This window comes from Eptesicus fuscus, chromosome 15 (genome assembly GCF_027574615.1).
Source record: "Eptesicus fuscus isolate TK198812 chromosome 15, DD_ASM_mEF_20220401, whole genome shotgun sequence".
Taxonomy (NCBI): Eukaryota; Metazoa; Chordata; class Mammalia; order Chiroptera; family Vespertilionidae; genus Eptesicus; species Eptesicus fuscus.
Genome location: NC_072487.1, coordinates 6,696,018 through 6,721,058, shown reverse-complemented (window position 1 = coordinate 6,721,058; position 25,041 = coordinate 6,696,018). Strand labels below are relative to the sequence as shown.

The 25,041-nt window shown below is 51.5% G+C and overlaps 1 protein-coding gene and 1 long non-coding RNA gene across 2 annotated transcripts in view; one reads left to right on the top strand and one right to left on the bottom strand.

Annotated features, from left to right (window-relative positions):
- Nucleotides 1-17,925: 17,925 nt before the first annotated feature.
- LOC114227426 (uncharacterized) lies at nt 17,926-22,906 on the bottom strand. The gene is made up of 3 exons (XR_008558328.1): nt 22,810-22,906; nt 18,789-19,092; nt 17,926-18,363 (listed from the first exon to the last, which is right to left on the bottom strand). It is a non-coding gene; the product is annotated as an uncharacterized LOC114227426 (long non-coding RNA).
- Nucleotides 21,055-25,041, top strand: part of PTCH1 (patched 1) — a 60,333-nt gene continuing 56,346 nt past the window's right edge. Inside the window, exons 1-2 of the mRNA XM_054727419.1 lie at nt 21,055-21,621; nt 23,202-23,394. Of these exons, the coding sequence (XP_054583394.1) occupies nt 21,418-21,621; nt 23,202-23,394 (397 nt within the window). The 5' untranslated portion in view covers nt 21,055-21,417. The remainder of the gene's footprint in view (nt 21,622-23,201; nt 23,395-25,041) is intronic.

Below are 25,041 nucleotides of genomic sequence, written 5' to 3'. Positions count from 1 at the left end.
GTGGGAGGCAAGAGACAAAACAGCTTATTTCAAATGGGGAACCAGGGACGTCTTCTTGGGGCAACGGACACCTGAACTGAGTGGCCGGGTCGGAGGTGAGGCAATCGGGAATGGCATGAGCAAAGGTGAGAGAGCAGGTGAGAGGCACTGAGTGCACGTGGCCTGCTCCTTCACGGTGAACAAAGAGGAGCCGAGGCAGAGAAGGCTGAGGACGCTAATAGAGGGTGCTGCCTGCCAGGCTGGGCATCACGCTTCACTTGGTAAGTGATGGGCAGTGTCGAAGGTTTCTGGTCCAGGAGCTGGTTGAAAAGCGCTGTGCCTTAGGAATGGAACTTTGTCATGATATATGGGGTGGATTGGGATGGATGAGGTGGGAAATAGGGAACTAGTTTGAAGGCTATTAGAATGGTCTCAGTGTTTGGGGCCAGGGCACCTGTGAGAATGAGGGAAGAGAATGAATATGAAAGAAATTACCGTAGGAGAAGAGGTGGGATAGAGACAGGTTGGTGACTTCTTGAATGGGAGTAGAGAGAGCTCAGCAGGAGAAAAGAATAAAACATATACATAAAGTGAAGATGAGGTCATACAGGAATGGGGTGGGCCCCTTATCCCATACGCTGTCCTTATAAGAAGAGGAGAGACAGAGGCGGACACCCCGGGAGAGCACCTTGCGAAGAGGGAGTCAGAGCTGGGCGTGGTGTGGCCACAAGCCCTCCCCGGAAGCCGGGAGAGCCCTAAGGCTGTCCGCCTCCGGCTCTCAGAGGAAACCTACCCTGCCCACACCTGGATTTTGGACTTCTCGCCTCTGGACTGTGAGAGGCTACATTTCCGTTTCTTTAAGCCACCTTCTGTGTGGGGCTTTGTGATGACCGCGAGGAAGCCCATGCACGCGGGACACTGGAAATGCATTTGTGTTATCACGAGACATTGCAGTATCTGTCAAAGCCAGAAAGCGACATTAGTTGAACAAAGAATATGTTAGAGTCTTTGAATATAATTTCAGCGGGTATAAATTTTGGTGTTTTCAACTTTATTGAGGTATTATTGACGAAACTGTAAGATATTTAAAGTGTACAACATGATGGTTTGGTGTACAAATACATTGTGGAAAGATTCACTACCCCATGCAGTTAATTATCGCCTTCCTTGGCCTCACATGTTTATTTTTTTTTATTGTTCTTTTTTTTGGGTGAGAATTTTAAAATTCTACTCTCTTAGCAAATGCAGTTATACAATCCAGGGTTATCAACTATATTCGCTACTTTAAACGTTACTAGTAGATCTCAGACATCATTCATCTTATAACTGAACCTTTGTATTCTTTTACCCACCTCTCTCTATTTTCCCAACACCCTCATCCCCTGACAACTGCTTTCCAACTCTCTGTTTCTATGAGTTTGACATTTCCCCCCACATGTAAGAGATACTATGCAGTATCTGTGTGTTTTTTTCTGTCTCGCTTATTTCACTTAGCATAATACACTCAAGTTCCAACCATGTTGTCACAAATAATGGGATTTCCTTTTTAAAATTGATTAATATTCCATTTTGTGTGTGTGTGTGTGTGTGTGTGTGTGTGTGTATACATACATATATATATCACATTTTCTTCATCCATTCATCCATTGGCAGACACTTAAATCATTTCCATATCTTGGCTATTGTGAATAATGTTGCAATGAACATGGGGGCACAAACACATCTTTGAGGTAATGGCTTTATTTCCTTTGGATTTATACCCAGGAATGGAATTGCTGGGTCAGAAGGTAGTTCTGTTTTAATGTTAAAACTGGGCAAAACGGCCTTTGGACTGGGCTTGAAGTGGCATTCTATGCCAGACAACCTCCATGGTGTTTCCATAGTGACTACACAAGTTTACCTTCCCACCAACAGTGTGAAAAGGGTTCCCGTTTATCTCTCACCTTTTTGGAAACAGCCACCCTAACAGGTGTGAAGTGATCTCTCATTATGTTTTTGATTTGCATTTCAACAGGTGTAAATTGTGAATGGTTGGGAAATGGCTTTAAATTATTTTTTCCCTTATTGATTAAGGTATTACAAATGTGTCCTTATCCCCCATTATACCCTCACTCCCACCCCTACCCCCACCTTTTTTTTTTTTTTTTTGGCTTTAAATTTTTATCACCAGCTCATAAAAAGTTTTAAATCATGGTAACTAGAAAGAAATTTGAGCGCATCATTTAGACATCTTGAAGAGATCATTATTAAAGTCCTACTCAGAGACTTTTTACTCAGTCATTTTAGGCATAAAAGCTGACATGAAAAAAAAAAGATATTCATGGAAAGAAGTTCAGGTTTCTCAATAAAAAACTTGAAAAGGTTTTATTTGGAAGTTTCATACAAATTTCATACTTAATATTTTTCTAACTTTTAAAAGTTTATATATTCTTCTTATAATTTTATACTATAAAGATGTAAAATTTCCACAAATTCCCCCCACGGAGAGATGCCTTTGAGTTTCCTCCAGTTTATTCCATTGTGTTGTATCAATATTATCATTCTTTCTAGGTGTACCATGACATAAAAGGTTGGAAAACTCTAGAAATACTGGGAGAGGGGGTATCAAAAAGACGTTATTAGTGGAGCCAAATAGAGTTACATTTATGTCTGCAGAAGGAGAAGGCATGGAAATGAGTGGGCCATTCAGTCGAGGGTGGGCTGATACTGTTTCAAATCATGATGGTTGAACCGAAGAGTCCATCTGTGTAAGCAAACAATGAGCTGCAATTTGTAAGCTGCCTTCTCCTTCACTTCCTTCAGGCCAATGCTTCTTTGTAACTGAGTATTTCCTAGGCAGTCTGTCTGTCCCTCTACCCATTGCTGAGTGACTTCATAATAAAACATCCTAGCAACATGAAATAGACAAGAAAAGAGAGCTAAGGTCACTGTTTTGGGGTTTTTACTACTACTCACATTTACGACTCCTAATAGTGTTTGTAGTAAATAAATAACATCATTTTCACACTGAGAACCACCGAAATCTATCTACACTAATAAAAGAGAAACATGCAAATTGACCATCACTCCACTACACCCACCAGCCAATCAGGAGCAAGTATGCAAATTAACCCAACAAAGATGGTGGTGGCCACATAGCTGGAGCGAGCAGGAGGCTTGGGTTGCCCTGGGTGATGGAGGAAACCAAGCTTCCTGCCAGCCCTGGTCGGCCCTGGCCTCTGCTCAAGGCTACAAAGTTTCAATTATAAAAGATAAATAAATCCCAGATACCTGCTTCCAGCCGGCCCTGGCCTCCGCTCAAGGAGGCGCTGGAAAAAAAAAAAAAAAAAAAGAAAGAAAAAGAACAAAAGGAGGGGCTGGGAGCTTGGGTCACCAGGAGGTGTGGCCAGCCTGCAAACAGCCATCAGCCCCTCACCCAGGCTGGCCAGGAACCCAGTGGGACCCCCAACCCTGAAGGGGCTGTGGCCAGCCTGCAAACAGCTATCAGCCCCTCACACAGGCTGGCCACACCCCCATGGGGTGAGGGTCCCCACTGGGGGGGCTTGGCCAGCCTGCAAACAGCCATCAGCCCCTCACCCAGGCTGGCCAGGCACCCAGCGGGGACCCCACTCTGAATGGGATGTGGCCAGCCTGAAAACAGCCCTCAGCCCCTCACCCAGGCTGGCCACACCCCCATGGCCCGATCTCTATAAACAGGCAGTCGAACATTCCTCGAGGGGTCCCAGATTGGAGAAGGTGCAGGCTGGGCTGAGGGACACACACCCCCCATGCATGAATTTTGTGCACCAGGTCTCTAGTATATATATAAAACCCTAATATGCAAATAGACCAAACATCAGAACAACCAAACAACTGAACAACTATGACATGCGCAGACCACCAGGAGGTGCTTGCAGAACATGGCGGTGTTGACAGCAGGTGGCAGAGCATGGAACATGGTGGGCATCGCCGTGGCAGGATGGTGGAGCAGGTGAGCTGGAGCGCCAGACCAAGGTGGGGAGCCAGTTGCTGTCATCGGGGCGAGCCTCTGGTGGTTACTAAAAATTCTTTGCTCCTGCACGCCATGGTCCCACCGGGCGCTTGCACCCGCTGTCAGCGCCCAGGGCCGGCCCCAATCACTCTGTGCTGCCAGTGGGTGTGAGTGGGGCCGGCACCATCACCATGTGGCAGCAGTGGCAGAAGCAGGGCTGCCTACTGATAGGGAACTGGGGGCCACGGTGGGAGGGGCCACAGTGGGAGGGGCCAGGCGGGAGCGTGGAAGATGGGCCAAGACCTGCCCCTGTGCCCACTGTAGCTTCCCAGTCCACAGTTCCTTTCAAGGTGCACGAATTCGTGCACTGGGCCCCTAGTGTCATGATAAGATGACAAGGATGGAGATTTGTTAAACCCAGGTTTGGTCCGGTAAAGTAATATTGCATTTGCACATTTCCAGACTTTAAGTCTGTATGCATAGCCTCATTCCCCTGGAACAGATCACGTGGGTTTCTAGTCTGTCCTGGGTCATTGTGTTAATACAGAGAAACTATGAAGGCAGTAGCTCAGAGCTGGGACAGGCTGGGGTCCAGAAGTAGAAGCCCGGATTCTAAGAACAGGACTTCCTCTTGGGTGCTGCTGGCTCTCTCCCTCCCCCTTCCCCAGGAATGCCCCTTCTCGCCCTCTAACCTGGTGGCAGCCCCCCTCCCTTTCCCCAGCACCCCCACCCCTACCCTCTCAGGAGTCAGGCTCAGGTACCCGCTCCTGTGCTCCCTGGCTCCTGCACTGTCACAAACCTGCAGCTATTTGCTGTTCTCCACAGCCACAAGCCACGAGTTTGTCTAGGACCAGAATGATGGCTTAAAAAATGTTTTTATTATGAAATAGATAATACCTCGAGTGCATTTATCGCTCATGTGAACAATAATATAAACAGAGCCACTTTAAAATGGGGTTCAGGCGGCCACTTCAGAGGAATGCCTTGCACTTCTTACTCCTCAAACCTTTGGAATATTAAAACGGGGCAGCACGGCCCTTGGACTGGGCCTGAAGTGGCATTGTATGCCAGACACGTGTTTGCTATGACGACTGGGCTGAAAATTAAAGGAGCATCACTGTGTTAGCTGATCTGCACCTTTTGCAATGCCTTCTTCCTTCCCTTGATGTACTTGTGCCCCTTCCCTTTCTCATGAATTCCCCTCGCCCTGCGCCTCCTAATCGGAACACTATGTGGGTTTCTGCCTCAGTGCTTCACAAACAGCTATACTTTTGATTTCAAATAAATGCTTGTTGCCTCTCACTTTGGCCTTTTATTTTTAGGTTAGCACCTCAATGGACATTTTTAACTATAGTAAAATGAGTGATCTCTAAAGGTCCCCAGTCCTTTTGCCTCCTGCGCCCCTAGAGGTAACTGCTTCCCCGAATGGGTTATTCATGCTCTTGATTTTCTTTGTAAGTACTACCTGGTTTTGACCTTTATATAAATGGAATTTACATATGCATTCTTATGAGACTTCCTTCTGATGTGGGTATTGCACCCAAGATAATGTTTGTAAGGTTCATCCGCATTGCTATCAGGTAGCTCTGGCTCATTTATTTTCGCCTCTTGGCAGAATTTTTGTCGCGTATATTCTGCACTCTCGGTTGACCTTTTCTGCTTTGATGGATATTTTGGTCGTGCCCCGTTTTATGCTTGTGGTGAACATTCTTGAATGCACCATGGGGCCTCAGCTTTCCCGTAGAGGGATGTCTAGGAGTGGGGTTCAACCTTTCTAATAATGCCAACTTATTTTCCAAAAGCAAGGGACCCAGCCTACACTCCAACCAGCAGTGCCCCGAAGTTCCCATTGCCTCACAGTCTTACTCACACTTGCCATGGTCAGACTTAAATCTTGCCAATCTGGTGGGTATGAAATGGCACTCATGGTGTTGTTAATGAAGATGGCTTTTTCATTCCCCGATTCCCAGCACTTACCAGAGGACTATGCCTGTAGGAAAGATCACAAGTTTTTTACTTGATGAATGAAGAGCAACAATGCAACGTGACAAGTACATGACAGAGGAGAACACATCTGTAAATTGACTTCCTGTCCTTAGGTCTTCAAATCTAGTTGCACATCAGAATCACTGGATATCCTTTTTTGTCATTTTATTACAAAAAAAAAAAATGTCAAACATGCAGAAACGTTGGAAGAAATGTTACCGTGAGTCCCCTCGCCGAGAGCCTGCCACCAGCATTTTACTCTCCTTGCTTTAGGGCGATTCTTGTGAACAACGCCAGATCCCCAGGGCTGAGTGCTGGTGCTGTAGCTCTAGGATGGGAGCAAAGAATCTATTTTTGTTTCCTCAGGTTTTTGTTTTTAAACTCCCCAGGTGATCCTGATGAGCAGCCAGCCTTGGAAACCAATGCCTGAAGGAACTCGCTGCCATAAATAAAGAAGACAGATTTATAATTAGCCTAGCACTGCTCATTCTTTGTAGGGGGTGGGAGGTTCTACCAGGTGCCTACAGCCATTTTCTTAGAGCCCAGCGTTCGGGGAATGTGCCACCCAGGGTCAGTCCTGGGGCCCTGTGCGGGCAGGTCCTTGGCCTGCGGAGCCAAGGAGGACCCAGCTCACAGGCACAGAGAGGAGCGCGCCCTTCAAACCCAAGCGGGCTCCTCTCAACATTTGGGTGTTGTTATGGGATGAACTGTATCCCCCCGAATTCATCTCTTGAAGCCCTAACCCTCAGGGCCCCAGAATGTGACCATATTTGAAGATAAGGTCCTGAAAGAGGAAATTTGGTTAAAATGAGGTCACGTGGTGGGCCCTCATCTAGCATGACTGCTGTCCTCACAAGAAGAGGAACTTGGACACAGACACACACAGAGTCTGGAGGACCAAGGAGGGTCGACACAGTAGACAGCCATCCACAAGCCAAGGAGAGCGGCCCCAAGAGAAAACACCTTAATCTGGGACTTCTAGCCCGCAGGACCGGGAGAAAATACATGTCTGCTGTCTGAGCTCCCCCGCCTGTGGTCCTTTACCGCGGCAGCCCTGGCAAACTAATGCAGGCGTGAGGGAAAGACAGCAAGCCTAGAGTCGGGTGGCAGGCCAGGCACGCCCGGCTCCCACCTCCCCGACTTCCTCCCAAACACGCCTCCATCCACAACTGGAGAAGGTGCACTGTGCCAGGACCCTGCCCACGGGGGCTGCTGCTAGGGAACAGCACATCCTTTCCTGGCCCTGGAGACACCAGGAGTGGCACCGTCTGCATAGACTGGGGTTTTCAGAGCCACCAACAGGCTGCCGAGCGGCCCCTGAACACAGCACAGGAACAGGGCTCAGGCGGTTTCAGCCCCTCACACCTCAACCCTCCCCCCGAAAATCTCCCTCTCTCAGAACCTTTGGCTCACGGCCTCTTTCACTCAGAGTGGAAATGAAATTTGGCTAATCCTCCAAATTTGTAACCACACAGCTCAAGTAAATGAAGGCCAGTTCTGCACCTTCCCACGGACCTGCACCAAGACGAATGATGCATTCTGGGTAGCAACCATGCCCATTGTGTAAAGCAGCACTTCTCTCAGACAGGCTGTGGTTCATGTTCACTACACTCATAGCCTTTCCAGTCCTCTTAGGTACAGTGAGAACTTCGTGGTCATTTTTCTGACCTGCTTGATGGCTATAAGCTCTTTCCCCTGGCTGTGACCCACCACATCACTGTCACCCCCAGCCAGCCAGGCCACACTGTCCCCACAGCTTAACTCTCCTTGAGCATTTTGTTCCTTACCACGAGCTTCAGTGGCGAAGCTGCCCTGCAGGTCTCCTACATGGGAGTTGCGTCTCCTTAGAAGGGGTCCCACATGGACATCAGTTGCAAGAGGACATAAGTTTCAAGTTTTGAGGCAAAGAGTTCCACAGGTCTCTCCCTCTCTCCCTATTTCTTTTTGTCCTGAGATTGTAGCCCCCTCTTTGAAGATTACACTGCCTCCGTGGGCCTCCTGGGTCCCCTGGAGCCTTTGGTTTATGATCTTCCAGGTTGTACTTCACTCTTCTGGTTTTCAAGCTTTTTGTTCACGTTCTTCTGTTCTTCAATCCTGTTTTACTCCTCCCTGATTAAACAATTCTCCTCTTACTGTTTCAGTGCATTTCACCATTGTAATTCAGTTGTTCACTCTCTTAATTCCAACCTACCACCTTTAAATATTTCTTACCCCTTGGTCCTCCAAGCCCTATCTTCCTGATGAAGGAGGCAGGGGAGAGGCTAGGTAGTCATTTTAGAATTGGAGTCCCTACGTTGAATGACATCGCTCCTTATGAAAGTTTGATCTGTCTGATCCAGTATCAAAGAACTGCGTGCAAGAGTGGCATTCATCCAGAGGTGGAAAGCTTCTCAAATGTGGACAAATGTGTCTTTTAACCCTCAGTTATTCATCTGAAGCATTCCAGTTGCTGGAGGTTGCTGTGGGGGAGGGGACAGATGAAAGTGCTTACGCACACACTTTGAGTGGGAGCCAGGGAAGAGAGAACCCTGGAATGAAGAATGTGTGCGTAACAGGGGTTAACAATTGTATTTGAAGTAACAGCAGATATTTAGAAAGACAAACAGAGCCAGGGATGACCTTGCTCATCAATAGGTTTGAAGATGTGCATATGGTCTATTTTTAGACCTGTTTCAAAAGGTCTCTCTATTGTCCCCTCCACCAATACCCCAAATGTCTCCATCTGGTCCTCCACGGTGCCCGAAATCTCCAACTTTTGAATTATTCCTCTGAGGAGGCTCTAAAAGTCCAAGTTAACTTGCAAATGTATCATCTAGTAGCCTCCTCAGCCATTGACACACATTGATGCCAATTGGCTTATCAGGCTGGACAGGCTAGAGCTGAGCTCTTTTGCCAGCCTTGTCAGTCACTGACACCTTCATGCCAAGTGGGTTATCAGACTGGGCAGCACTGCGGCTGGTTTGCAGGAAGGGATGAGGCATAAGCAACTTTAGAAGGGTGGAGGGAGCTGTTTGATGAGAAAGAGCCCACCCTGGTGGGGAGTCTCTGAGAAATACCAGTAGGTGACAACATAGGGGGCTCTGTGCGCTGGAGAACATCTACCTCCCACTTGACCGTTGAACATTTCTAGCATCTCAGAGTGGAGGGAAGAGAGGCACAGCACTATCACTTTCAAAGACTGATTTCAGAGGAAGGTAAAGAAGGACAGGGTGCTCTTGGGAGAGAATATTTCCAGGGAGTTCTCATTCCAGACATTTTAGGTTACAACACCAAATGTTTCTCTCTCACTGATTCGCTACACTACTGCAGCCCAACTCAGACTATTTAACATTCAAATCAAGCTTGTCTTTGCTCCCAGTTGTAAAGCATTGGACTGAAATATGATGTAATGTGAACACACTCAGTCTTTTTTTTTTTAATATATATATATATATTTTTATTTTTATATTTTTTTTTTTATTGATTTTTTACAGAGAGGAAGAGAGAGAGATAGAGAGTTAGAAACATCGATCAGCTGCCTCTTGCACACCCCGTACTGGGGATGTGCCCGAAACCAAGGTACATATCCTTGACCGGAATCAAACCTGGGACTCTTGAGTCCGCAGGCTGATGCTCTATCCACTGAGCCAAACCGGTTTCGGCAACACACTCAAGTCTTAACCAATGGATGCAAGGCCTCACATCTAAATAGCTCTGTAATCTCCTTGCTATGCACTACAAACGAAGGTGATTTGACAGGAGACTCATACAGGAACCCATACTGCACGACCCCCTTCTGAGGAGATAGAATAGGGCTAGGCAGTCAGGGACAGGACCTTGGGGGGTGGGGGTAGGGGTGGAGGGTGCGGAGTGAAGCATTGTAGACGTGGGCAGAATGCAGCCTCTGACCATGCCCTGTTCCAAGAAAAAACACAGAGACAGACAAAATGACCTAGAACTGAACCCAGCTGGGCAGGGAAGACTAGACCCAGCTAGGCGGGAGTTACTAAGGCAACCCAACTGGGCGGGAAAAGAAGAGTGCATGAGCACACATGCTGGAGAAATAAGCTTTAAAATGTATGCATGTTGCTGAGGCAGAATTCTTTGAGAGAGAAAAAAATCAGAAGCCAGCAAAGCATATACAGTTATCTACCCCTAGACAAAGAAGCACACTTCCTTCTCTCTCTGGTGCACTGGGCTCCTGGCTCTCCTGTGGCAGGGGATGTGCTCTCCACGCCCACCTGCCTATGGCCACGTGGGGCTCCACATGTGGGCTAATGGACTGTCATTAGCTTGGATGCTGAACTACACCCGACTGCAACATGGAAGGGAAGCTCTGGACACTGGCCTGCTTTGGTTCTCCTGGAACCCAGCTGCACCTTTCCCAGGACGGCCTAAGGGACAGAGACTTTGGAACCTGAGAGAAAGAAGCTTCATGGGCAACCCTCCCTGCTGCAGGAAGTCTGCCTATCTCTCAATAAACTTGGCTGCGCTTACCATCTTTGTCCGTGGACTCATTCTTCGATTTTGCGAGAGAACAAACTCAAACCCGAACAGAAATTTGGCATCACTTCCAAGGCCCTGTACTTGATTTTGTGTGTGTAATTCTGAGTTCCTAAAAAAAAGGCCTTCCCCTCCCAAACGGCACTAAGCCTCTGGGCCCACCAAACCTGGGTAACCCTGATGGGCAGCCTTGGCCACACTCAAGGAGCATGGAGCCAAGTGTGCTGGCATGACAGTTTCATTTTGATTAGGACAAGCGAACTCCATGAGTTCTCCTGGAATTTCCCCATAAAACTAGTGAAAGAGCGTTTGCTACCACAAAAGATGTCTCTTTAGGGTAAGGATCATGTTAGGCTGGTTACCTCCAAGAAACAGCACACCTGGGAGAAGCTCTAAAGGCCAAGGAGTTGCCCTGACCGGTTTGGCTCAGTGGATAGAGCATCGGCCTGCGGACTGAAGGGTTCTGGGTTCGATTCCGGTCAAGGGCATGTACCTTGGTTGCGGGCACATCCCCATTGGGGGGTGTGCAGGAGGCAGCTGATTGATGTTTCTCTCTCATCGATGTTTCTAACTCTCTATCCCTCCCCCTTCCTCTCTGTAAAAAAAAAATAAAATAAAATCAATAAAATATATTTTAAAAAAATAAATAAAAGCCAAGGAGTTCCCTTTGTAAAGGACCTGTACTCTCCGAGGGGAAATCCCCATCTGCAAGGTGTTCCCCTCACCCTACCTGGCCTGCTCTCACCACCAATGGAGAAGGCATGCGTTAATCTGCACAGCACGCATAACTCAGCGTTGTCTGCTGGGCTTTTCCTGGTCACCCCTCCTAACGGACTCTCCAGCCCCAACATCTTTTGTCCGTGGTTGAAGGAGGTATTTAAAAGTGATGGCTTCCGCCATTTTGACAGGTTACTCGGTCTCTCCCATGCATACATGGTAAACAAGTATTAACTTTTAATTTGTTTTTCTCCTGCGTAGCTGTCTCTTGTTAACTTGCTTATTAATCCGGCCAGAAGAACCTTGGAGAGTGGAAGATAATTTTCCCTGCCAGACACTAGCAACTTTATGTTGTGGGCCATTTAAATGTCTTTTGCTAAGTTCTCTGTTTTCTTATCTCCTCTTCTCTTTTACATTCTAGACTATTCTATTTGGAAATGTATTGATACCTTCTTCCTCACCCCATCCAAGCTCATCGCAGGGTATGAATTGAATCCTTTGATATGACACTAAATGTAGTATTTCTGAGAGAAATATTGCTGGGTTTGTTTTTCCAACTAGTATGACTCTTAGGATCCATGCTCAGGTTATATCTATTTGTAACTATTTTTTAAAGTAAATTGGTATGAAATGACTCTTTTGGACCAGCCTAATTCAGAGGGCTCCCAGCATTCCAATTGTTTACTTACTTTGTCTCAAACGCAAACACTATGGAAACTCCAATGGCCCTATGAAAGGACGGTATGCCATCTTTGGGGGAGGGAGGTAAGTTGTGACACTTAGGGTTGTTGTTGTTTTTAAATAACAACACACACACAAAATCACACACAATCACACGGTCAGCCCCGAACAGATGAGAAAAGGCTGTCTTCACTGGTAGTTGGGTAGTTTCAATAAGTTACCTTACCTCTCCCCCATAGCAGTCATTCATTTTTATTCATAATGTGGTCCATTTAAAACAGCACCTATCCGTGTGAAACGGTTTGCCCTGCAGGTTTGGGCAGATACAATGTTAAACAGGGTCCTTTCCATTTAGGGCCAGAGGCTGAGCGGACCCACAGCACTTCCGGCTAACCCGATCACCCAAGCTTGCTTCATTTGGGAAGGCAACGTGGGTGGGAGCATTTGGGTGGCATACCCCAAAACCACAGTAATTGGGAGGGGTGGGGGGGAGCAAATCTCAATTAATGACTCCTCGGCCAGCTACCAATCTTGGTTTCTAAGGGGCTCCACCTTGGTCTCCTCGGCGGTAGCGGCTGCCTAGGCACCTCGGACCGAAAGGACACGAATCCACATACATCTTGGTGCCTTGACCATTTCCCAGGGGAGGCTCTTGTTATCGGCCGGCTTCCCTGGCTCTCTGCCTCCCTGTCAGCCTGCGGGTCTGTCGGCCGGAATGCTCCCAGCTTCTCAGGGCTTCCGTGGGAACTCGGGCAGGAAAGGGCTCGAGACGTGACATGACCGGTGGTGTGGCTCTGCCCGGCCTCCGGCACCCCGCATTTCCCGGAGCGCAGGGGGTGCTGAAAGGAGCTTCCCTGCTCCCCCAGCCCCCCTCCCCCCCGGGGGTCGGGAAAGTGGCTAAACGTTAGCAAAGAACGTGTGTGGGGTGGAGGTGCACAAGGTGGAGACGGCGAGGTGGCGGGCCCAGACCCCGGCGCGGCGGCCCCCCGCAGACGCGGCCGCGGGGGGTGGGGAGGGGGCGGCCGGGGCTCGCGGGAGCTCGCCGGGCCGGGCGCCTCCCAGGAAGGCGGGGAGGGGAGCGCCTGTTTACCCAGGAGGGCTGTGCTGATAGCACGTTCCTCGAGTTTACTTTGCTTTCCTTGAGTTTATTGTGAAGGGGTAAAGTTTTCGGATCCGTCACGTGACCCTGACAGGTCCTGCCTATGGCGCGGCAGACCACCCACGCCGAGGGCCATGGAACTGCTTAATAGAAACAGGCTTGTAATTGTGAGTCCGCGCCGCACTCCGCCGAGAGCCTCCGGCGGCCCCGCGCGCCGGGGTTTTTACACTTTCCGCTCCCTTTGTAACCACGGAGGAGGAGGAGAGGACGAAGACCGGGGCGAAGGAAGAGACGACCGGGGAGACAAAGAGACCCGCAGCGGCCAGGCTCGGGGGAGACGAGGGAAGACGGGGAGCAGAAGGAGGCGCGGAGGACCGGAGAAGGGGGGCACCGGGCAAAAAGGAATTGATGTGAAATCCAAGCCCCGCGTCCGCGCCATCGGCACCCGCGCTCCGGGCAGGGCTTGACGGCCGGCTATGGTGAGTGCAGCCGCCGCCGCCTCGCCCTCGCGCGGCGCGCGCCCCGGGGACGCGGCGCTGCGGGACCCGGCGCCCCGCGCAGCGGAACGAGGGCCGGGCGAGCGGCGCGCCGGGGCCGCCGGGCTGGGTGGGCTGCGCCGCCGGGAGCGGTGGCCGCCCCGCGTCTCCGCGCTGGCTCGCTGGCTCGCACGCTCCGGGGCCCCGCCGCCCCTGGCGGCCCCGCGGGGCGGGGAGGGGGGCTGGCGGCGACGGCCGGGGAACGGCTTCAGGGGGAATTCTCACGGAGGGGGTCGCCAGGGATCCCATTTGCACGCTTGAAAGGGTCGCCACCTTGGCTTCCGCTCCTCAGCCTGGCGGTGGCTGCTGCGTGGCGAGTGTAGACGGAGCGGGGTGGCAGGGCCGGCGCGGAGAGTGACAGCGCCGGGGGGAGGTGCGGGCTGAGTGCGCGCACCCCCGCGAGCGCCCCGGGCCCCGGCGAGCCGGTGGAGTCCTGCTGGAGGGGACGGCGCGGCTCGCGGCACCCGGGCCGGGAGCTCGGGGCTGGGAGGGAGAGGCGCTTTCCAAACCCTGGGGCTCAGACGTCGCCCTCCCCGCCGCTGCTGGTGGGAGAAGGGCCAAAGGGGCTTTTATGAGTTCACGAAGGGGCCACGCGTAGGAGATGGTATGTGTTGACTTTATCACCTACAGAACCGGGGGGTTCTGGTGCCTGCCGCCCGTTACAGAGGAGGGCCGCTAGCCCAGTGCTGAGAGCCCGAGGGAGCCCCGAGGTGGCCAGACCCATTCAAACTCCTTTAGACCTCGCGCCAACGCTGGGTCCACGGGACCTCCAGGGACTACACCTCTGGGGTGACACGTGCTGTGTCTCCAGGTATTTAAGTTTATGTTTTAAAATGACAGTGTGTGGATGATCAATAAGTCCAGAGTTCTTAGATCTCAATTTCTGTCATCTAAGAACCATATGGAATGTTGCCTGTGGAAGACACCCAGAGACCTACCTCTGTTTTCCTAGACTTGGGAGAGAAGAGCATTATTTTCCCGTTTATCCTTCCTTCCTCCCTGGGGAGGGGAAATATATAAAGACCCACATGGGTGGCTCTAAATACTTAATAATTGGATAACTGGGGTCTTGAACTACTACAATAGTATCTTTTCAGCATTCTGTGTGTGTTCAATTTCTTCTCTTTTTGGCTTCCCTAGTTCAACATGCAATTAATTGCCTCCACAAAGAAAGACAATGCTTTTTGGTGTCATCCTTTGTTACTGTAACCTCATTTCTGGGTGGCACCTCAGGATAAATGGTTGCCTCAGGTGCATTGTGTACCCATGCTGTAAGACATGGGGCTTTCAATTGTGAGTGTGTGTGTTCCAGTTGTCACCCAGCGTCCTTCCGCAAGGCTGTAGGACACCTCTGAGTCCCAAGATCTTTTTATATTAAAATGTTGAATCCAGGTGGACACCAATAGGCCCATTCTCAACTTAGTGAGTCTGAAATGAAGGTTAATACCTAAGAAGTGTATATAATTTCTGTTTACAATCTAGTCATAATCTGACAAGCTATTTGAATAGTAGTTAGCACCATTTGAAGCTATTCTGTGAAAGAAAATAAAAGCCTTTTTTACCAATTGTCTTCAACTTTTCAACTTTCTACAGATAGAAAAAATGACAAACCAAATCAATGTGGATTAAAATATGTCTCCCTGGTTTATCCTTCTCTCTCTCTCTCTCTCTCTCTCTCTCACACACACACACACACACACACACCTTTTATTTTCTCCCGCCTCTGCCACAGTGTATAAAGCCCTATTGAGACATGTAGGCGTGATGTGTAAACCGGATTAGCAGTATGAAAGAAAGACACACAATAAGCTGGAATTGTTTTACTTCCCTTTCATTTCTCATGCCTATATCTCTAATAAATTTGTTGCTCCAGCAGTGGGTCAAAGGGATCATGTTGCTCAGCTTCTTTTTCATGCAAGACCCAATGGCAGAGATCACTGAGATGAATAGTGTGCCTTCTGCCAAAGGCAGATCTTGATATAGATATATTAGATGGGGGGATAGAGATGAGGCAAGAAAGAGATGGAGGAAGAATTGTTCAAAGTGGGGCTGTTTCCAGAATACATCTCTATCCATTAGAGTAAAGTAATGTGGCTCAGAAGGTATTTAGACAAGGGAAGACATCAATATAAGGCTCCATGCTATGTTTTCTTTCAAGTTCACTGTAGGCTCTGAACATTTTCTTTGCACTTGGTGACTTACATTGCCAGCAAGAGAATACCAGTAGCTTTGGCACTGTATGAAGTCTAATTCCACTGCTCAAGCTAGTGTTTGAACCTGGAGTAATACATGTGGAGATTTCTGGGGCCTTCTCAGGACATCACCCCTCTGCCACCACCCCCAACCCTCAGCTCAAAAAATGCCAGTGCCCCTGGGTTTGTGCTGTAGACCCCTCATTTACTCCTTTGTGGAACTGGGAGCAGCTTCCCATTAAAGGAGATCAGGGGTAATTAGCAGCATTATTTTGACAAGTTGGCTAGAGCTAGTCCCTTTCCTCCAGTTCTGAGGGGGTTGGGGGGGGGGGTATGTGCAGGAGAGGAAACAGAAGATGGGAGGGAGCAGGGGAGGGGAGTCATACTTAGGGGTTTTATATTTTGTGGCTGCTGAATCTACCCCATCTGCCCCAAACCTTTTAGACTCATTTCCTACCATCACCTTTTTAGCAAATACAAAAGCTGCCAATAAGAAAATAATAAGGCATTCTTAGGGAGCCAAGAAAATGTGGTGGTTGGTGGCATACTGACTTGAATTGAGTCAAGACTCAACTCTTAATCAAGGTACCTGCTTTGAACTGCTCAGGCTCTGATCCATCCTGCAGTCTCCATCCATAAATAGAACATTACATCAAACCCCAAATTCCTCTCCCCATCTCACCCTCTCAACAAGAATACTATGGGACTTGGTGTAATGTTAGCAATCATTTGCATTTGTGCAAAGGAGTGTTAAAATTGGTAGACAAAATTATAACATTGCCCAAGGATCAAATTACTAGAACACATTTATCTCTATTCATTTGTACTCTGCAAAAATGAGTTAAGTTACATTAGATTTTAAAGACCCATTTGGTTGGATGTGAGCAACCAGTGAAAAGTTAAATCTCACTCCGGTTCCTCATTACTCCACTAAGTCCAGCCCCCACAATTGCTTACCATTGGAATGTCCACATACAAAGGGCAGATGCTTTAGCTCAATGTCACCTTTCAGATAATCAGATGTCATTTTTGAGATGTGTGTGTGGCGTGGCCATGGATGTTTGGAGTATGGGAGCAGAGAAAGAAGATAGGAGTGAATATGTTAAGAGTTTAAGGAATCTGTTTTGAAAACTACAGACTCCAATGAAGACTTGAATGGAGATGGAGAGACCAAAATAGCAATTCATGCACTGAGATGAACTTTACTTGGAAAGGGGAGACAGAACACTAAACTGTCGCTCCAGAGAGAGCCAGCAGGTCCGACTGGTTGAAAGGCCCAGAGCCGTCACTCATTTGGGACTCAGGAGGGGAAACGCCATCACAGGGACTGTCTCCCAGCAGACACTTGTAGGCCTGGCTCCTCCAGCTCCCTCATTTCAGGTCCCGGGAATCCTTGTGGTTAGTTGAAGTTAACACACCCGGAGTGGCGCAGCGGTCCCCTGCACAGGGCATGCATATTAAAGGCGACAATGCTTACAAATGTAAATAAGGGCAGATTGGTTAGGAACAACATTATCGCTGGGAATGTCGCACTCGCATGCATCAGCAATGAGGCAAATTGGGGGCAGCCACAGCCCTGACCACCCAAGTCGAGCAGGCTTTTACACTAGCTCCTCTTCCCTTTCTTAAAACGTTACAGAAACAAGGCCAATTAGATCCTCAAAGTAATTCATCTCTGTGTATGAAAAAAGCAGACCACAGGGGAAGAGGCGGTGGGGGTGGGGAGATTAAGATAGCGCTTGTGAGAGCCCAGGCTGGGGATTGCGCCCTGGAACCAATGGGTAGAATTTACAGGCTGGGACCATTGTCTGAGATGCTGAAAAGTTAACCTATCAAACAGCGGGTGAGCGGGCGCAGGGCGCTGAAAACCCCGGAGATCAACGTTCAAAACGTTTAGGAATTAAGTCAAACCGAGGGAAATGAGCCCAAGTTGAATTTGCCATTGAAATGGTGCCCGGGTAGCCGCAGCCAGGATGGAGGATGTGATGTGCAGCTGCCTGCGGAGAGTAATGGGGAACCATGACGGGTACATAGCCTATAATTTCATTTTAGAACCCACCATCCAAGCAGCCATACTGAAATTGCTGTAAATAAAAGATTGGTAGGAAAACTAATATTTTGGTCTAAAACGTTAAGAAATTTGAAAAGACAAACATAGCAACCTGTCTGGCTACATGCAGCATACCTTTAAATATAAAAACTGACATGGAAAACTAGGGGAACCTAGTTTCTAAAAAAAATGATTTTCAGCTACAAGCACGAAACGTCTGCAGAACCGTTCAGTAAAAAAAAGCTAGAGTAAATCACCTTTCCTGCTGTTTGCTATTTATCAAGCATAATAAAGATAAGAATTTTGCTCAAAGATTGAACTTGCTATGGTCGAGCCCAGTTCTCCCGCGATATTATTTATTAACTACGAAGTATCATTTTCATTGGACAGTGCTCGTCTTCCCTTCTGGATTTCAGCAGCCCTTCCCAGAACAGCACACAAAATCACGTGCTCCCTTGGAGTTCAGACTTTTGAATTTCCGCGCTGTCCGGGTCCTCCGGTCCTCCTCCTGATCTCGTGAATACCCCCAGACTTTCTTCTCTTTGTCTTTATTCTACAGGTCACTCTACCCCGCCCGGCGTACCGCAAACGTTTTGCTGGTTCGAGATCCAGGGGGCAGGATCTCCCAGTGAAAGCAGGAAGCAGAAACAGCTAGAGGGAATGTAGTGAGGCTGGGGAGGGAGGAGAGAGAACAGGGGAGGAGGAGAAGGGGATGAAAAAAGTAGGGAGAGGGAAAGGAGGGAGGGGAACCTCTTAAGAGGAAGGAAGAGGGCGGAGAGGGCTAGCCGACAGGCCCCCCACGGGAGCCGCGTGGGCCCACCCGGTGGCCGGTTGGCAGCGCTGCAGTCCCTCTCCGGCCGCGGCCGCGGGGCGGGTGAATGGAAAGGGACCCCGTGCGCTTAACCATTGGCTGGCCGCGGGGAAGCCAAGCGGGCATTGGGCGACGTAAGGGGGCCGGACCGCCTTCAGGAATGTACTACGGCGCGTCCGGCACGTCTGTCCGCGCCGGCGGGGTGCGCGCCTCGCCTGGGCTCCTGGGAGGCGGCTTGGGAAGTGGAGCCCGCCGGGTGAGCGCCGAGCGCACCGGCGTCCCTACCTGCTCTTTCCGCGCCGCGCGGGGAGTCCGGGAGCTCGGGCGCGTGCACTCGGAGACGCGCGCGCGCAATAGACCTCCGGGCGGCCGAGCGCGCGCCGGCCGGCCTAGGTCACGTGGCCGCGCGAGCTCCGCCCTCTCCCCCGCTCCTCCCCCTTTCTCCATCTGGGTTTCTTTCTTTCCTTTCTTTCTTCTTTTTTTTTTTTTTCAATGAACACACACCGTGTGCATCTTAAAGCCACACGGCCCCATTTCACGGCTTCAGTCGCCTTGTTGCCGCGGGTCCCTCTGCGGTTCAACGCCGTTTCTAAAAAGGAAGAAACAAATATTAACATGAGGCAGAATCGAGGGTTTGGGGGGTCTGGACCCTATCTCAGGGAGGAACTTAACTTGCAAACGTAAGAAAAACAAATCCTACTGTCCAAAAATTATTTTTAAATTAAAAAGGGAGCTATGTGAACAGTTCAATTTGACTCGGGCCCCAGGATCCACCTCAGAGTCGCGTGTTTCCTTCCCCAACGGGAAGCAAAGCCCCCGGAGCCTCGGTGACACCGGCCGCAGTATCCGACGAGCCTCGCAATCAGCCCACAATTTGTTTCAAATGAATCCAACATCAAAGCCTTTATTGTCCCCTACGTCACGCTATTATTAAATATAACAGGATGCGTACCAGTTTTTGAAAAAAAAAGTTTAAAACAGACTTTAAATAAATAAGGACATGAAATTAATTTAAAAAAAGGGGGGGGGGTAGGGTGTTTAAATCCAAAATAGGAAAACTTCTTCCTCAAGGAAACAATTCCGTTTCTCTGGATTGTTAAAAGGATTCTGCTGTTTCTTTTTTTTTTCTGTTTCTTTTTTTTTAAATATATGTCACATTAAATATTCAAATAAAAACGCCTCTGCCTCCATGAGAATGCTTCGGTGTCTGATACACGGCCTCCTTCAAACCCGGACTGTGCTGCCGTGTTTTTGTGTGTGTTTTTTTGGTTTTGATTTTAGAAGGGGAGGGGGCGAGGGAATGGATTTTAAGAGAGGGTTTCTTTTTCCAAAGTCTTTACTTTCCTCTTTAACTTTCCATTTTGTTTATCTTAATGTTAGGCGTTGTTCCCTGCGAGAGTCTAAGTCTTCTCTTTAGTTATAAAAGAAAAGAGAGGAGGGGAAAAAAAAAATCTGGCACATACTGGTGTACTATCCACCACCCTGTCATTATTGGTGCAGGCCTGGGAATTCAAGCCGGACCTCCCAGTATTTGCTGCAGCTTGAGGCCAAGGTGCCTCTGAAAGGGTTTTCTTTGAGGAATTTCAGAAATTGTTTAAGCGCTTAAAAAAATATTACATTTCCCCCCGCGTCTATCGCGAGGCAAATGTTCGTGGGTGTTTGTGTGTGTGAGAGTGTGTGCGCGCGCTCAAAAGGCCTCTACAAAAAGAAGATACTGTTGAAAAGAAAAGGAATAAAAAAGAAAGGGGGGGGGGGCATTCCTTAATGGAAGTATTGCATGCGAGAACGTTGGCGCTCTCCGAGGCTCCCCCCGAAGCCGGGATGCACACACTGGGGTTGCCTACCTGGGTGGTCTCTCTACTTTGGTGAGCTGTTGCTAAGCAGCTAATAATAGTCATGTTTGCTGAGTAATTTCTGCCCTCCGTGAGCCAATCGCGTCGCAGAAACCCAAGCCATCTGACAGCCCCAGGGGCGGGAGCTCCAGCCTTTTTCTCTTTCGCTCGCTCTCTCCCCCTCCACCCCCTCCCCTCCTCCTCTTTCTCCAAATGGAGAGAGTTCTTTTTTTTCTTCTTCCATCTCATCTATTGAATCAAGGAGCTGCTGCGGCCGCTGCCCGCTGCACACACACAGAGCGGAGTCCCCAGGTCCCGGGAGCGAGAGAGGCGCGCTGCACGGGGGCAGAATGGTCCAGTGGGTCGGCGAGGAGCACAAGAAAGCAGAGTCCGGGATCGAGCAGCCAACGCGAACCCAGCAGCCAGAGCCCGAGCAGCCCGAGCAGCAGCATCAGGAGCCGCCACCACCAGCAGCAGCAGCCGTGGGAGCAGCGGCGGCGGCGGCTGCCCCTGCCCGGCAGCGCTGAGACCCTCCGGGCACCCACAGACCCTGCGTCGGCGGCTCTGCGCTTGCCCTCCGCGGCCGCTTGGGCGACTCGGGAGGCGCCGAGGGAGCCGGCGAGGCCGGCGGGAGCGGCGGGGATTTGCTGGCGCTTTCTGCAGTGAAGGGGTCGCGGCGCGGGGCGGGGGGCGGGTAGGGGGAGTTGGGGACCGCGAGGAGCGCCACGCGAGCGCCCGAAAGACCGGCTGGCTCGGCGCGCCGGCTCTCGCCTTCCCGAGAACTGGATGTGGGCAGCGGCGGCCGCAGAGACCTCGGGACTCCCGCGCAATGTGGCAATGGAAGGCGCAGGGTCTGACTCCCCGGCAGCGGCCGCGGCCGCAGCGGCAGCAGCGCCCGCCGTGTGAGCAGTACCAGCGGCAGCAGCAGTCTCAGGTCTGTCAACCGGAGCCCCAACCCGAACAGCCGGCGGCCAGAGGCGTCCTCGCGAGCCCAGCGCCGGGGCGCGCCGGGAGTCCGCAGCGGCGGCAGCAGCGCGCCGGACGGCCCGGGAAGCCTCGGTTCCCGCGGCGGCGGCGGCAACATGGCCTCAGCTGGTAACGCCGCGGAGCCCCAGGATCACGGCGGCGGCGGCGGCGGCAGCTGCAGCGGGGCCCCGGGCCGGCCGGCCGGAGGCGGGAGGCGCAGACGAACCGGGGGTCTGCGCCGCCACGCCGCGCCGGACCGGGACTATCTGCACCGGCCCAGCTACTGCGACGCCGCCTTCGCTCTGGAGCAGATTTCCAAGGTGCATTTCAGACTCTCCTCTCCTCCCACTCTCTCATCCCTCCTCTTCCTCTTTGGGTTCGCCTGGCCACACACACTTCTCCAGGAAAAGCAGCAGACAAGCGGGGATTGAAAAATTCAAACCCTCCCTCCGGTGCAGGGAGGAAAGGCTGTCTGAGGTCCGCAGGGGGTGGAGGGTGTGTGTGTCTGTGCGCGCGCGCGCGCGCGTGTGTGTGTACACGCGCCCTCCCGGCGAGCCTTTTCCGGGCCCTGGAAAGCGGTCCACGGCGGACCACCTTGAGGGCGGCCGGAGCGCGGCTCTGCCCGGCGCCCCCGGCCTCGGAGCTCCCTCTTCCCGCGCTCCTGCCCCTATTTACAGCCCAAACCCCTGTAATGCTGCCACATTTCTTAACCTCTCGGAGGGGGAGGCGGAGTACAGAGAGGCGGAGAGAAGGGGGGGAGGGAGCCGAAATAAAGGTGGTTTCCTTTTCTGGCAGCCGGTTTTGCTTTTGTTGAGCATGAAATCTCAGTTCCTTTAAAAATTATCTTTGGGAGAGGGCATCTCCCCTCTTTTTTTCCCAGTTTTTCCCCCAGTTCTCCGAGCCTTGGGGGAAAGGGAAAGTTGTAAACAAATTGCCACCTTAAATCCGCGGTCCGGGTCTGCGGAGCGGCCGGGTTCATTGTGTTTACAAGGCTCGTTGAAATGTGTGGAATCCGGGGAAGGCGAGCACCCAGACGGGGGCCTGCCGGGGAAAACGCCGCCGCCGGGAGCCGCCAGCGCCCAGTCGGGACCCCGGGCCTGGGCCCTTCCCTTGTGCACTCCGCAGCTTTTTATGTTTACCGAGAAGGAAAGGGAGAGGAGGGAAAGATCCTTGTGGCTGCCCTCTTCCGATCACACGTATTGTAAGTTGCAGATGGCTGCCCCACTTCCTAATCAGCTCACACGGCGTCCCCCGACGCGATGGAAATGCGTCCGGGGAGAGCTCCCCCGGCCGCGCTCACCACGTGCATCCCCTTACCTCCACGCCGGCGAGGGTCGGAATGGGGAATTCCGCACCACATTGCTCCCCAAGCCCCCTAACCCCCGTCCCTACAGGGGCACCCCAAAGAAAGGTGAAGGGTGGGGCAGGATTTGCGCGGAAGGGAGCCGAGCTTTGCTGGTTCTTAAATGTTGGGCTCCTTTGCAGGGATTACGCAGCCTCTCCCTTACCGGGTCCGGCGTGGCTGCTGCGTGTGTTGAGTGATTTCTCTCCTCTCTGCCTCAGCTTCCCCTTCCCCTCGTTCCTACACTCCCCCAACCCCCGCCAGCGCCGCATGTCGCACGCGGGGATGCTGCGCAGGCCACGCGTGGTGGCGCCCCTGCTGTCGCCGAGGTTAAGCTCCCACGCTGCAGCCCGACTTTGATTTATGCCTAAGTCCCCCGTCGCCCCCCCCCCCCCGCCCACGCCGCTCGCGTTCTCTCGTGCGGGCGGGGGCTCCAGCCTCGAGGGCATCCCCCCACGGCTTTCGCGGGATCCGCTGGCGGGTGCGCGCGAGCGGGCGTGGGCGCGCGGGCCGCGGCTCCCCGGCGCTCACCACTCCTCCTTTCTGCTTCATCCTCAGGGGAAAGCTACTGGCCGGAAAGCGCCGCTGTGGCTGAGAGCGAAGTTTCAGAGACTCTTATTTAAACTGGGTTGTTACATTCAGAAAAACTGCGGCAAGTTCTTGGTTGTGGGCCTCCTCATATTTGGGGCCTTCGCTGTGGGATTAAAGGCAGCTAATCTGGAGACCAACGTGGAGGAGCTCTGGGTGGAAGGTAAGAGCCCGACGCGGCGCCCTCCCGCCCCCCCCTCCCCCCCGGACCCCTGCCCTTCCTCCCACTTGATGAAGATATTTGCCAGCACACACCTAGAGCACTGGTGGCGAGAGAAAACCCCCGGCCCGCACCGGGGGGAATTGATTGTTTGGGCGCCTGGCCCCGAGCCAGGCCCGCCCGACAAAGGCCGCGCTGTAATCTACTCGGGGCGCCGCGCGGGGCTAGGTGTTGTGGGAGAGAGCGGCGGAGGCGGGCCGGCGGGGGCGCGGGGCCTCCGCGGGACGGACCACTGCGCGGCCGGGGGCCGCGGGGCCTGCCGCCGCCGCCGCCGCCCGCCTCCGCCGCGCCCCGAGAGGCGGCCTCAGGCAGGCCTCTCCGCTCTTGGCTCTGGTCCTTGGCTTCCGTCCTCCCCCACCCCACCCACCGCGTCCAAAGAGAAAGGAGGGGGCGCGCGGAGAAAGGCCACCCCTCGGGCTGGCGGGAGTGTGCGCGCCCCCGGCGGCTGCGGCCGCCGCGCAGGGGAGGGTGGGGGGCGGGAGCAGCGCGGGCCTGCGGAGGCGGCGGCGTGTGTGGTCCTGTTTTTGGACGGCTTTCAACTCTGGGGGAAAAAAACATTTGTCTCAAGGTATAAAAAAAAAAAGCGGGGAGGTGGGGGGAAGGAGTTGGGAAAAAAACTGTAAAGCACAGACTGGAACGCATGTTTGCAAAGTAGATTAATGTTTCCTTGCGGGAGGGGGCTTTTCAAATGGAATTATTCTCGGGGGCGGGGGAAGGCCGGGTTTTACAGGCTGAGAGAAGAAATGTGTTTTAAGAACCCGGGTTTGGAGGGAGGGGCCGCAGGCGCTCTCCAAGGGGTTCTGCCAGTCTTGTAACTGCATTCCTCAATTGGGGCGCGCGGGGGGGTGGGGAGGGGGTGTCTCGGAGGCTTTTTAAGCAGTCGTAAATTTAAAATAGATCCCTCTCTCCCTCACGGAAACATTTTACATTCTTTTGGTGATACAGGTTTTTTTGTTGGGGCGGGAGGGGGGGCGGTTTCTGTTGGTTGTCTTTTAATTCTTTTTGGAAAGGGACAGTCTTGCTCTTTGGAAACACTTGAACCCCTAAACACTGCCTTGGCTCTCTTACAATGGGATGGGAGGGCGGGATGGAGGTAATTACGTAGATATTTCAAACCAGAATATGTGGAGCATTCCTCGCGAAAGCTACCAAGGACAACATTTGGAAGCCTGAGCTACATGCGTACTCCCTTTCAGAATGCTGTTGAAGAACTAGCCTTGGAGAATATGTTGTTAATTTTGCCTTGTTTGTGAAGATTCAGCCTTCGGTGTTTAGCAAACATATGGTGAAGCCTTTAGCTGAGAAGTGACAATTAAAATAATAGTTCAAATAATTAAGACCAGGAAACATTCTTGCCTTAAGTAGCTTGGTAATTAATACAGAAGTGTTATTTGGATTGAATCCATGGGGTAATTTACCTCAGTGCAACCTTTCGCTGTCGTTGGTAGATGAAAGAAGCGTTTTATTGACCACCTATGATGTTCTGAGTGTCTGTAACATCCCTGGCACCGTGCTAGGCACCGGCAGGGACACTGAAGCCTGGGAGACCCTCCCTGAGCGCAAATTCATCACTTAAAACTACTAGGGCTA